General features: G+C 51.6%; 1 protein-coding gene across 1 annotated transcript in view; it reads right to left on the bottom strand.

Moving 5' to 3' along the window:
• Positions 1–12,697, bottom strand: part of JADE2 (jade family PHD finger 2) — a gene marked incomplete at both ends in the record, with an annotated part of 26,267 nt that extends 13,570 nt beyond the window's left edge. Inside the window, 4 exon segments of the mRNA XM_009587996.1 lie at positions 483–944; positions 7,778–7,894; positions 8,407–8,574; positions 12,486–12,697. Coding sequence (XP_009586291.1) covers positions 483–944; positions 7,778–7,894; positions 8,407–8,574; positions 12,486–12,697 — 959 coding nt within the window.
• Between the last annotated feature and the right edge of the window lie 1,475 nt (positions 12,698–14,172).

Below are 14,172 nucleotides of genomic sequence, written 5' to 3' on the forward strand. Positions count from 1 at the left end.
CCCCCGGGAGCCGACCCACTTTCGGCGGCGCAGGGCAGGGAATGCCCAGTCCCGCCGGCCCTGCAGCTCGCTCCTGCCATTCACCCGTCTTTGATGTTTAATGTAAGTAAATAATGCTGCTGGAAAGGGGCAGCACAGGATAATTTTGTGGTTTGAGACTAGGAAGAGCTCGGTGGAGGAGCATCATCTGCCTCCCAGCCACCCAGCCCCCCCTCTCCCCACAGACATTTGCTCTTTTGAACCCCCGGCTGAGACTGCCACTAACTTATTTCATCAGTGTCAGTGTTTTGGCAGTGATGATACACGCACGCTGAGCACCGTTATTCTTCTGAATAACGCTCTAGATGAAGGGACGCAACTGTTAGGGGAGTCGAAATGAGTCACTAGGGAACAGGGCTCATTCTGCCTATAGGCGCCAGCACACATTAAAGTGGCCCTGATGGAGCATATGGGTACACCATTGAAGGAAAAGCTGTACTCACCCTCTCCAGGTCTTGTCTGAGGTGCATGAAGAGCTTTAAGCGTCGGTAGAGAACGTCCTGTTCTTGCTGGGCCAAGTTGTCCACTTCATCTGTTTTTGGTGTCAGCAGTGGTTTGTTGGAATTTGCTTTCCTCTTCAGCTTCCAGTACTGGTAGACAAAATCCACCAGCGACTCGCTTAAGTCAAGGTTCTCCGCCACCTCTGAAGGCTTCACGAGTTCATAGAAGTCCTCCTCCAGCTGCTGGAGCTTCTGCTTCCGCAGCGTGACCTTCTCCAAGTCCAGCTGGGCTTGGTCAGGCTCTGTCCGTGCCTCCTCAGGCAACTTGGTGGCACCGGTGCTGTGCTCAAGGCAGAAGGACTTGAACTTCACTTCGTCGTTGTCTGCTAGAATAGTCCGCATGTCGAGGTTGTGGTCGAAGGCGCAGGTGACGTGGAACGCGGTGACACAGGCGGGCATGGAGCACTGTGGGGAGAAGGACAGGGCTTACGGCCAGGGAAAAGCACCATCGGTCGGGGGGGATGCTTACCAACACAACGTGACCACAAAGCTCGAGCCTGGCTTGCCACAAAAACTGTGACACCCATCTGAGTGACAACACCTACCATGAAGTGATGGATGCTCCACTACAGATAGTCCTTACGGAGGAACACCTGTATTGCCCAAGTCTTACACAGCCATGAGCCGGACACCCAAACAGAAGAAACCCAGGGTTCACTAGATACCAGCAGGCACCTTCCCACCTTACCTGCTTTAATCCTTCTCTGTGACGGGCCCTGCTCATCTTTCACCTACCATAGACAGGAGCTTCCGATGGTTCTTCCAAGACGACATGTCAACAGCCAAAGACAACAGCACGGGCCAATGGGATGCTCAAAGACTGTCAATGGATTTCTCCCGATGGAGAAATTTTCATCTGTATTTCACCCTTAAACTATTCCACTCTCTTACCACATCTAAAGCTAATATGCCATTTTTATTGAAAGCATACAGAACATGTCAACGTTTATGAGTGAATGTGGTATCTCAGAAGCAGCCAACGCTCCCGGAGCATGATGCCTTTCTCCTCTGGAAATTACACAGCCTCTAATTAGCTCCATTAAAAAGAAAAAAAAAAAGGCAACTCAGCATATACAGAGCAAAACATCACGAAATCAACTTCTTAGAACTGGTATGGTGGCTAGACTGTTGTCAAACTTGTATCAGATTCATTTTTTAACAATTTCCCTAACTTACCTCAGACTTAAACTTGGATCCTGCAGGCAACAAACCTCAGCCTGCTTTCCTACAGAGGGGGTTCCTCCAGCCAGCGCAGTGCCCCTGTCCACATCAGCACCGTCTCCCCCTCTACTCATTAACTGGTTTTTAATGGCTCAGAGTGTCAGGTAATTATTTCAGCCATAACCCGTAAGAAATCAGTCTATTCCAGCTGCTAATGACCAGTTAAACTGCAATAATGAGACATTTTAAGTGGGCTATTACTGTAGGCACCATATTTCAGCATTTATAGAAGAATTGTTCTTGCGGGGGATGAAGATGCAGTTGTGGCCTGAAGGACCAGGTGGAGGCACGTGAAATTTCCTGGACAAACCATTTGGGATGCTGTGGAGTTTTACTGGGGCTCTGCTGCACTTTAATTCTCAAAAAGAAAGAAAAAAAAATATTCTGGTAGTAGTTGAGGAACAGAAGTTTTATGGCTTTTTATCTTCATCCCATCAGCCCTGAATTCCTGCTCAGTCACCCAGCGTGTGAACTTTTGACATTGCTGCTTTTAGATATTTTCCCTTGACTTTGTTTATGAATCTGCTGGTGCTTATGAAAGCGAGAGACTTGCATGGCTGCCAGGGCCAAGAAAAGCGTAGGCAAGCGGTCTCCAAGTCCTCCCCTTCCAGGGCTCTCCAGGCCCTGCTCCAAAGCCTCCGAAACCAGAGGGAAGAGCTGGATGCAGAGGGAAGAGCTGGATGCAGCCCTGCCGTGGCCGAGCCCTGAGCTGTACCGGCACGGCTCTGGGCAGCGATGCTGGGCACTAACTCCCGCAGGCACCAAATGCAAGCAGATTATTAACTCCTATCCTCTGCTTCCCCTGTTTAAATTTGTCTGTTTGGTCCTAATTTCAGCCGGAAATTGCTCGTGAAAATAGCTGATCGCTTGCAAAAATCAGCTCCCTCTCGTACGCTGCCGGCACTTGCACAGAGCCTGACATCATGTGGGACCTCTTGGTGCTCCCCGCACCAGGCCGGTGCACCCACCCTGCCCTGCCCATCCCGCGGGACAAGCCCTGTCGCAGCCTCCCACGCAGCTGAAGCACCGGCTCCGTGCTCGAGTATTTATTTTTGGTAACGAAGGAGGGACAGAGGGAGCCCAGCCTGACTCACTGCGTCCAGATTTATTTGGTGCAATCAGTATATCATGCACTGGCTTTTAAAGCGCAGGCGCTTGCTCCTGCAGCCATGGGGCAAGCATCAATACAAGGAGGAGATGCGATGCACATTCAGGTTGGAGGCCTTTGCCAGCTGGAAGCGCCTGTGATTGAGCTTTCTTCTCTGGTAGCCAAGACGGTAATGGTACTGCATGGAGCTACGGAGCTCCTGATGCACTCCTGATGCACTCCTGATATACTGCTGATGCGCTCCTGATGCACTCCTGATATACTCCTGATGCGCTCCTGATGCGCTCCTGATATATTCCTGATGCACTCCTGATATATTCCTGATGCACTCCTGATATATTCCTGATGCACTCCTGAAATACTCCTGATGCGCTCCTGATGCGCTCCTGATATATTCCTGATGCACTCCTGATATATTCCTGATGCACTCCTGATATATTCCTGATGCACTCCTGAAATACTCCTGATGCGCTCCTGATGCGCTCCTGATATATTCCTGATGCACTCCTGATATATTCCTGATGCACTCCTGATATATTCCTGATGCACTCCTGAAATACTCCTGATGCGCTCCTGATGCGCTCCTGATATATTCCTGATGCACTCCTGATATATTCCTGATGCACTCCTGATATATTCCTGATGCACTCCTGAAATACTCCTGATGCGCTCCTGATGCGCTCCTGATATATTCCTGATGCACTCCTGATATATTCCTGATGCACTCCTGATATATTCCTGATGCACTCCTGAAATACTCCTGATGCGCTCCTGATGCGCTCCTGATATATTCCTGATGCACTCCTGATATATTCCTGATGCACTCCTGATATATTCCTGATGCACTCCTGAAATACTCCTGATGCGCTCCTGATGCGCTCCTGATATATTCCTGATGCACTCCTGATATATTCCTGATGCACTCCTGATATATTCCTGATGCACTCCTGATGCACTCCTGATATATTCCTGATGCGCTCCTGATGCGCTCCTGATGCGCTCCATCCTGGCTGTTGTGGCATAACAGCTGGGGGTGCTTCAAACTACAGCATCCTTTTGTGCTGTTATGCACATCAAAGTCCAGAAAGTGGACACGGAGAACTCGCCGCTGTCGGTGAACTCTGTGAGCTAAGGAAAGCCACGCAGCGATGTCCCCTCCCTCCTGTTTCTGTCACCGGCAGTGATATTGGCATTAGTACCACGGTTGTGGCTTCTGCCAGGACAAGGATGCACGGCGCACCCGCTAACGGGAACGACCAGCACTCCACCTTCGGAATAAAGCAAATCCAATAGCACCCGTCCTGGATCTCTCCTCCGACAGATGGCAAGCAGCACTTGTCAGAAACCATGCCCAAAATGCAAAAAGAAAATAATTAGGCAGCTTGGCTGACAGGGCAACAAAGAAAGGTACCTGGTCGGCCGCGGCTACGCAGGGACCTTGCATAAACCAACAATAAAAACATATTGATCCATCCCAGAACAGCGCTGGAATGAAACCACTCTTCGCGGGAGGGAGGGATCTACCACGCAGAATAAACCGGGCTCAAAAGACTGGCACAGTCCCCAAGTCTGCTTCGTTATCGATCGTGCTTCGTTATCTTACAGCACCTTTCCTTCAAGGATTTCAGCACACTTTGCTTATCCAGGCAAATCCATCCCCAAACAGAATTCCGAGAGAGAGGGTGAAAGCTGCACCAGCAATTAACATGGGCTGTTAATTACTCCTCAAACCACTCTTACTGGGAAGAACTAGAGGGATGATTTTATTTGCCAAGGAAATCCAAACAGCAGCTCACCAGCTTACAGAGATGCTCTGCTGCAGTTCGGGGCCAGAGGGGAAGGAAGCAGCTCCTCCACCAGAACTGCGAGGGGAACTCAGGAAGGAAAAATTAATTACCGGTGCTGAACTCCAGCCAAGCCATCAGCCACGACACTTCTGCATCCTTACAAAAAGTACCACGTGATTTTTAGTGACCACAGATGGTCTGGGTCCTGGCAGCGCTTCTCAGCCGGAACAGGCATCGCAGACACCCTCGGAGGATGCGGGGCTGAGGCAGAGGACGGCGTGGGGGCTGCACGGTGCACGCACGCTGCTCTTCCCCTGATGTCAAGCTGTACGTTTTCAGGGCTACAGGCACAATCGGACGACAGCTCCGGGAACCACCGCACCAGTTATCCCAGTGGATGGGGACCAGTGACACAAGCAGCTCAAGGGGAGCGGGCAGCAGCGGGCAGAGGAGTGGTAATGCACGAGCGAGTGGTGGAGGACACTTCCCAGGGCTTTTTCTCCAAAAAACAACAACAAAAAGAAAGCTGGAAGATGATGACAGCAAAAGATCGTGCCCTTTGGAGAAGCCTACCAGCAACTAACAGAGACCTGGCATTTTGCGCTGCATTGAAAGGCCTTGGTGAGCTCTTCCAGTTGCTCTGAGAAGCGAGGAGGGAGTTGGTGAGGAGGGAGCTGGGTCCCCAGCAAGCGCAGCTGGGACGCAGGCTGTGCTGGAGCCCGGCTCCTAGCACTCTCTTTTCCGTCTCAGCAAAGCAAGCAAGCAAATTCCTGCTCTCTTTGGCATCTCCTGATGTCTGACCACAAGCACCACCATGAAGTCATGATTTCCCCGTAACAGGAGACGGGGGAAGCGTGCCTCCACGGCTGCATCCCTGCCCAGCGTCCGGGAGCTCTGGCTCAACTACAGCCACACCGAGTTACACCGGGTTCACAGCTCTGCACAGAAAAGCAAGGGAAGTAATTACATGCAAGCAGCAAGGTCAGAGACATGGAGAGCAGTGGGGAGCCCTTCCACAGGCTTCCCTGGGTTTGCTTCCCTTTTGATGGTCAAATTTGGATGAGGAAAAATACCTGATGCACAGAGGTGCCTACGCAAAAATATCTCACATTGGTCTCTGTAAATGTGGTCGAGGTGGGTGTTTTCTTAAGCTGCGGTGCTGCCTCTGAGCATCCCCATGTCCCTCTGGGATGAGAGTCTTCCACCCCTCCAGCTTGTGATCCGGATTTTGCGTCCCTTTTCGGCAAAGCCCAGTTCCAACCAGCCACTTGGAAAACCTCCTCCTGGAAGCGACACCCTTCCTTCCCCAGACCTGCCCACCTGGAGCATCTGATTCCCGCTGCCAAGAATAAAAGCTCAGTGCTTTAACAGAAAACAACCTTCCCCTTTTAGAGCTGGGTCATAAACCCAAAACGCTGACAAAGGTAGTTAGATTACACCTGTATAAACAGGCACTAATCAAAAATAAGCTCCATAAACATAAGCTTTCAAAACAGAGCTCTACGCGTGTTTATTTATCCATGGGTGAACTTGCTGATTTACCCCATAAATCCTTAAATAAAGCACTGCCTGCTTTTTTTTTTCCCTTCTCCCCCTTTTCCTTGAAGCAAAACCATCCTGAGCGTGCCAGGGTGGCCTCAGCAAATGCTCCGGTGACAATCTCGTGAAGACTTATAAACCGTGAGCTGCCGGCACAGGAGACAATAAAGCTCCTGTTCCATCTCAGGTGACCTTTAATGCAAATCCGTTCAGTCCCAGGGATCTCACAGCTCCCGTGCCATGCCGGCACTAAGAGGATGAAGCCTCAGAGAAGCTGAATTCTTTTTGATGCTGCCAAGCCTGTTTGCCTTCTTCCCTGCCCTTCCGTTCTTTGAAAGCAGTTGCCGTTATGACACAGTATCTCCATCTGGCAGGGTGAATAAGCAGATCCACCCAGAGTCAACAAAAAAGAAGTGAGTCAACGCTAGAGATTTAAAGAAGTATTGTGAGATTTCATTTCAAGCTAAGGGGGTTGCTTTTAAATAGCTCCCTTTAAAGCATTAAACCCAAGGCAGTGGCACAAATGCAGCGGAGCCTGCAGACCTCCTATTCCTATCGCCCTTCAGCAACCAGCCAACTACTCCTGGTCCCCAATAGTCACTGCTGCCTACGCCGACCTGCGAGGTGCAGCTCCCGTTGCTGTACAGGAGCTGATCAGTCAGGATTGGTACACATCCCAAACTTTCTCCCAATTTTTCAAAGCTTAATGGCTATTCCACCGCCGCCCTGCATGCCAAGACTGCTTCCGTACCTGGTCTATCAATGAAAGCACCAGGCACCGCAGAGCAGCAGATCCCCCAGCCCGTCCCCAGGGACCACCAGGACATTACACTGGCAGAGCAGGGGGAATCACTGGATGCAGCAAAGCTCCCCAAATGCTCCACACCAAGTGTGCTGCATTTTGGATGGGAGCTTCTGCTCCTTGCTCCCCAAGAAGAGAGAGCATGGCCCGGGAAGCTCTGTCCCACGTTTGTAATAGGAAAGCCCAGAGCGTCCTGCTTTCGGTCTGAAATGAGAACGTCTCGCCCCCTCTTTAGTATGCTGCTGCTGCGGGGAGAGCAGGCAATCAGATGTCTGCAGTGGTTTGCTTAGGTGTGGAGAAAATGTGGGAATGTAATATGCGGTAAATACTCTATTTTCCAAGTGAGGACTATCTAATCCCAGGGTTTCCCGATATCCCCCCAACAGAAAGGCTTCCCAGCCAACCCTCACTGGTTTGTGAAATACTTGGGCTACGTATCTCGTGAGTATCTCACTTTGCTGGCTGCTACGCCAAGCCTTTCTGCTGGAGGTTCCTGATTTCAAATCAAGGTCATTTGCAGTCCTGGTAATTACTGTCACTACAGCAACATCACTGTGTTATGCAAAGAAAGTTAATCTAGATTCCTAGCACTCAACACATTAAACGATTGCAAACAACATCTGATGACGTCTGATGGGCACCCATGCTCCCTGTTGTCAGGTTTACTCAGAGCAGGACTAAGACTCGGCCAGATCATGTCCACTAACAGCTCAAGAATCTCCGGTGGCTATTACGGGCACAACCCCAGGGGTCTGAGTTTCTTCGGTGCTGAGTTACATACCTGAATACATGTCCCAGTGCACTCCTTGCAGAGGCTGCAGGACAAAGCCCATCTGCTTGCTGGGATATGTGAGATCTTTGTAATGGGTTCCATTTTTTCAGGACATCCAATGCTAACCTGGTCACGAAAAAGAAGACAAGTTGTAAATACTAGTTACCATCCCAATCTCTTACAGGAGGATGTCTGTGGCAGCCTGAATGAGGGATGGGTTTCTTAATTGTTTTTTTTCAGGGTCACCTGTAATTTGGAAAAAAAACCCAAACTCCAAAAACCAGAAACAAATCTGGATGAGATGGAAGGAAAAATTTATGTCAGTGTTTCCTCTGAACTAATTCTCATCTGGATGATGCTGTGTATCTCAGATGGTCACATAAACTTAGCTTTACCCTGCCCAGGCAGGTCCTGTGAATGCCCCCCACCTCTGCGCCCTTGCACCCTACCTCCGTGTCCTCCCTTAATGGGGTGCCGCGTGGCTGCTAATTAAACACACAGTCCCATGACCGACCGGCATGGCTTGATGAGCCAAACTGGACTTGCTATTTAGACCACTAATGAACATCCTGGGCTCAGACCTGGAAACCAGCTCTGCGCCCACCCGCGTGTCAAGTGGAGATTGGAAAACATCTTACTTCAGGTATCCATAAGGCACAGCTAACGTGGACCCATTTCGTCCCGCTCCGGGTGGGCTTCAGCGCTCCCCCTCTCTTCGGGCACAGTAGACACTTTGGCTGAACCCCGAGGGCGCAGGTCCGGCACAGCCAGCTCCCGATGGGGACCTTCAGGATGCCGTAGCACGCCTGCGCAGACACGAGGGAGGTGGGTTAGTCCCAGCAGCCCGGGCAGAGCATCCTCCAGGGCCTCCTCCTTCACTCCTACCTTTTTCACTACCGCTGGCTCGTGGCCACCGCATCTGGGCATCACAATAATAAACAGCAGATGCGAAGCGGCTCCGCAACCACAGACAGCGAGGTTAAGTTCTTCCTTCCTTGCTACCTTCCCTGTTTTCATGTGGATACTGATGCCAGATCAATATGTCCTGGGTTTTAATTAAAAACTAAGTATACAAACTTAGTGCTGAGCATCCGCCCGGCTCTGGGTCGGGGGGCAAAAGCTCCATCAGAGCCCCCACCACCGGCAGCTCTGTGGTGCGGACATCTGCCCGCTGATCTCCTGCCCGTTTCTGAACAGCTATCAGACCCACGACGACTCGGAGAAGGCAGAAATGCCGTGCGGAGAAAACCTCTGAGGTAGCTGAGGGCTGAAAAGCCACAACCCCATGATTGAGAAGGATGGCCACGCTGGTTACACACCCAACACAGCCTGGAGGGGAAGCGAAAATAACTACGGAAAGGTAAAAACAGGAAACCGATAGTCGTGAATATAAACGAGAAGGGAGGAACCGTAAAGGTCGATAAATCTAAAGGAGGCAAGGACAAGTCTACGGCCAAGAGAGTGAGAACTAAAGGACGTGGGTCGCCCACGGAGCTCCCCGACCTGCTGCGATAGTGCAGGATGCAGCAAAGCCAAAGCGCTTCATAAATATTTCTCTTCTGTACTTGGGGAAGAGCCAAATGATAAGGCGTATCACATAATGATGATGATAAAATACTTTCCACTTCAGCCATAACTTATGACCGTATTAAATAGCCACTGCTAAAACTAGGCAGTTTTTAACCGGCAGGTCCCGATAACTCGCACTTAAAAGGTTTTCAGAGAGTGGCAGACAACTGCCTTGGGCCCCAACGCGGGGCTGCGCCACTATTTTAAGCGAGGCGATGTAACTAATTCTGGATCTGGCTGCTCTGACGTCCCTCCAGAAGGCAAGCAGGCAGTGCCGATACGGATCCCCGGTGCTGTTGGCTGTAAATTGAGCCCAGGCGTTTGTCAACTCCACTTTTTGAAGTTTACCCCCAAAAGGAACAGTTTTTCGTCCTGGTGCCGCAGGTGGGGACAGGGGCAGAGCGGGCACGCGGAGATGCGCGAGCGTGGGAAAAGCATGTCCTCAGTCTTTACTGGCCAAGGACAGACTTTATAACATGACTTTAGCTTGCCCCAAAGCACAAATTGACTCTGATAGTGATTTCCAAGGGGAAAAAGACACCTCATGAGCAGATTATTGGGATAATAAGGAATTAAGGGAGGTAATATTATTGCTGCGAGTCTACACGCTTCACAGAGACTTAACTGTGTATTTCACAGCGCCTCCAAATCTGACAGATAAATCATTTCTGTAACAGAGTTTTATAAAACATCTGATTTAGTACCAGACAGAAACCAGCCTGGTACGTACTACCAAGAGAATAAACTGCCAGACTGATCTCAAAATGCAGGGGAAAACAGGAATTACGACCAGGTGTGCATCTCTAGCAGAGTCTTGGCTCTCAGTTATTTATTCCTAGAGGTTTTAGAGCAGCTAACGGTGCAATTCTGCTCCTTGGAGCAAACACTACAGGGCCTCTGTCCCGGACAAGGAGCAGCTCTGGAAACGAGGTGGGTTATCAGCTAAACACGCTCTCTCAGCCCAGCACCAGCCAGAAGATGCTCTGGGAACACGGAGCCAGAGCAATGCTGCGTAGGAGCAGAGCAGCTATTTTTATCGCTGTCACGGGCTCAACGTCACCGAGAAGGGGACATCGAAACACCAGGGAGGATGCTGAGCCACAGAAAAGCCTGGTGTAGTCCATGTAACAGAGGGAGGGCTCGGCTGTGTCCCCACGCCAGGGAATGGGAATTTGGACCACAGCGCGGTGGCTGGAAGCTGGAGATGGATCATTTCCATGCTAAACAGAAGTGTGATGTTGCCACTGCGAGAGCGATGAACCACAACGATTTAGCAGCGGGGGGGAAGATTCCTCCTCGCTGAAAATTTTAAAATGAAGATTGCATGTGTTTTCTAAAAGCTACGCTTCATAGGAATTAATTAACAGCGAGCCTCATGGCTTGTGTTATGCAGATGAGATGATTACAACGATCCCTTCTGGCACCATAACCCACCAACGTGTGTCTGAGCACAACCCGTCCTCTGCCCCTTCCCGCTGGGATGCAGTAGGATGCGGCATCGCTCCGGCCATGTCCCCCGGGACCCCAGCCCCCCTCCACCGCTGCCCAAATACATGGAGCAGGCGGCAGCAGCACCCGGTTGCCCGCAGGAAAGCATCGTCCCCAGCAGGTTTCGGACGTGGGGCTGACGAAGGGATGGGGAAGGTTAGAGAAGAAACATGATGCCACGTAACACCCTGCGCTGTGGCTCTGGACTTTGTGGCTCAGGGCGTAAATCGGGGCAGAGATTAAATCACAGGCAGCTTACGGGCTGGCATCGGGCTTAGGGCTGGACTCTGCTCCCTGAAAACAACGGAAAATCTCCCTTTTCTTTCAAAGCCTCGAAATCCAGCCCTCCGTGTCCCCTTCTGCGGCACCGCCCTGCTCCCAGCGGGTTTGCAGCCGAAAGTGGAGCCTACGGGGTGCCTCGGCCTGTGGTGGGCACAGCCGGGGTCCCTACGTCCCCACGGCAGCCCTGCCTCCCCCTGAGCCCCTGCCCACCGGCACGTGTCAGCTCACAGCCTGATATGGCCACTTGGGCTTGTTAAAAAAAAAAAAAACACAACACAAAAAAAACCCCAACCCCATCCCCGAATCGTCCTGGTATTTTGTGGAATCTGATTCACTGATGGAAACCATTCAAACCACCCACCTCCCGCAACTATAGATATCTCCAACACTCTCCCACCTCCAGGAAGCGCTGATGGAAAAGCTGCCCAAAAGATGAGCAAATGGCTCTCTTCAGAGGAAAAAAAAAACCAAACCCTTCACACAGAGGGTGAAGCCCAAGAGCTGCCACGGCCGTCCCAGCACCACAACGCGCTTCCCCTCAAAGCACAACCAGCAAAACCTCCCTGGACCTGTGTGGGACCTTGGAGACCCTCCCAAGGCTGCCTTCTCCTCGTCAAGGTCTCCCCGCCTCGAGCACCAAGCGCAGGAGCCCACAGACCCCCCAGCAAGGGCTTGAAGAATTTGCATTCAATTCTAAAAATAAAATTATTTTCCTCCAGGCAGCAAAATAAAGTGAAATCCTACACTTGTACAGCAAGGAAGCTGGGACAGAAACCCTGCGATGTGAAACAGCGCTAGTGGAGCTGGAAGGTCCTACTACCCCCAGTACAGCGCTGTGGAGGAGGAGGCTGGAGGTCCACGCAAGCCCACCCCCCCGGCGAGTGCAGGGCGCGGGCAGGGCTGCAGACCCTCACCCCTGCCAGCCCACCAGCCAGTCCCGCACACGGTTGCTGGTCACCCCTGGGTGCTAAAGGTCCCACGGCTGCAGTTTCATAAAAAAAGATGGGGTAAAGAAAGAAGAAAAATGGAAGAGGAGGCATAAAATAAAATACCACAGGGACCAGAGAACAAGGAGGCAAAGCAAGCTTGCAGGAAGCGGTTTTCAACCTCTGGTTGTGTATTTCTGTGGGCACTTATGAAGGGTTGGGGCTGAGAAAGTAAGAAAATAAAGTTTGCTGTCTGCCAGCTATCCAAGACCCCATTTGCTACCCTCGCTCTGCTGGAGACGCGTTGGGGATCCATCAGAAAAGCTGAAGAGGGGCTACAGCAGCTCAGGGAAAGGGGGACGGTGGGGATGGAAGGAGCCCAGAGGGGAGTACAGGAGCGTGACGTGCAGGCGGCCAAAACCTGCGGCTCTCCCCCCGCGGCAGGGGCTCACCTGGTGCACGCAGACGTTGCACTTGTCGCAGAACACCATCTCGTTGCCGTCCTCCCCCTCCGGCGAGCGGCAGACGTCGCACACCACGTCCTCGTCATACTCGATGCCCAAGCCCTCCTCCGTTTCGATGGCGATGTTCATGTTCTCGTAGCACATGGTCTCCAGCTCCTCCAGCACTCGCTCCAGGGTGATCTCGTCCAGCTCGGGCTTTTCTGCAAGGCAGAAGGCAGAGGAGGACACTGAGGCAGCTCCGGCACAGGAGCCTACTCGCCTTCGGGGAGCATTTTGCAAAGGGCTGAGCATTTTAAACTGCAACTCAAGAGGCAAATCCAGGGCGATGGTAAGAGCAGCGATTCAGAAAACGGCTGCTTCTAACTCAGGATGCAGTTTATGTTTCATAGACAGTAACAAAATATTGCTGCTGGCTGAGAGGAAAGAAACCCATTCAGCTGAAGCAATGCGGGTAATTAGGTCTGACAGTTTAAATGTTCAAGGAGACAAGTTTTGCAAAGATGCTTTCTGCAGCGAGGGCTCAGACAAGCTTTGGCAAGACAAAGTCAATGCTCTAATTGTCAAGACTGAAAATTGACCCTTTTAAGGCCAATTAAATGGAACTGTAAAACTGAAGCCAAAGGCTGAAACTGAGGACAAATAAGGGTTTTTTTTTTTCCTCGTTGGGTTTAGTGGAACCAGAAGGTCAGACCCAGGCGGGGGTGGGCTCAGATTTGCTGTGTTGTGTTTCATTCCCCCCGTACCACGATCTTTAGTGGGAAGAAGCAGCAGAGGTGTTTTACCAGAGGTTTATCCAGAGTGACAACCAGGAATATGAGGCCAAGAACCATGAGAGGCTTTTTCAGAGCAGCAAACTCCAGCAGCGGGATACCGGGCCACCGTTATGGGGGGGATGCTGCTGCCAGGAGCTCGGCAGCACCGAAATGGTGCCATGCTGAACGCTGCTCCCAAAAGTGCTGCCTCCCACCCGCACACAAAGATCCCGGTGCCACAAACACAACTCCAGGTAAGGGCAAGGGGACGGAAAAAATCTGTCAGCAGCAGCAGTGCGGTTCTCCGCGAGGGGTAAGAGGCAGAGGTAAGCCCCCCACTGCACCCCGTCTCCCTGTGAGCACTATTTCATCACCGGAGAAGGCACGGAGATGAGGACAGAGATACCAGCAGGATGCAAAACAAAACATTTAAACTTTGCATTTCATTTGTGTACATTATCCATGACGATGGCCAGGATGCTCCAGAATGCGCCAGGCAGCGGAGGAGCCTGACCTGCACTGCTGCCCACCTTGCTTGTTGCAAGGCAACGGGAGAAAATATCTCAAATATTTATGAGCAGAGAAGGGTGAAAAAATGCAATATGAAGCGGTTGTTATTTAAATGTTCAGTGAGGAATTTGCCATCCTGGGCATCTCTTGAGCCACAGCGTGATGTCCCTGTCCCAGATGAGCTCTGGGGCCCCGAGAGGCCCCCGGGACTGGGAGGGACGGGGCACGGGGGTCCCGGACAGCGCTCCCGGCCCCTCCGGCCGGACGATGCCGGCAGAGCTGCACCTTCCCTCAATGGCCACGGACCGGCTGAAAAAACTCTGTCAAGGGGGAAAGCAACCCGTAGGCGAGCTCGGCAAGCAAACACACCATTGTCTGCCTTTTTAAGCTCTTCCCCGGTGTTTCGCATTGGC

Source organism: Fulmarus glacialis, unplaced genomic scaffold (assembly GCF_000690835.1).
Source record: "Fulmarus glacialis isolate BGI_N327 unplaced genomic scaffold, ASM69083v1 scaffold26580, whole genome shotgun sequence".
Classification (NCBI taxonomy): Eukaryota; Metazoa; Chordata; class Aves; order Procellariiformes; family Procellariidae; genus Fulmarus; species Fulmarus glacialis.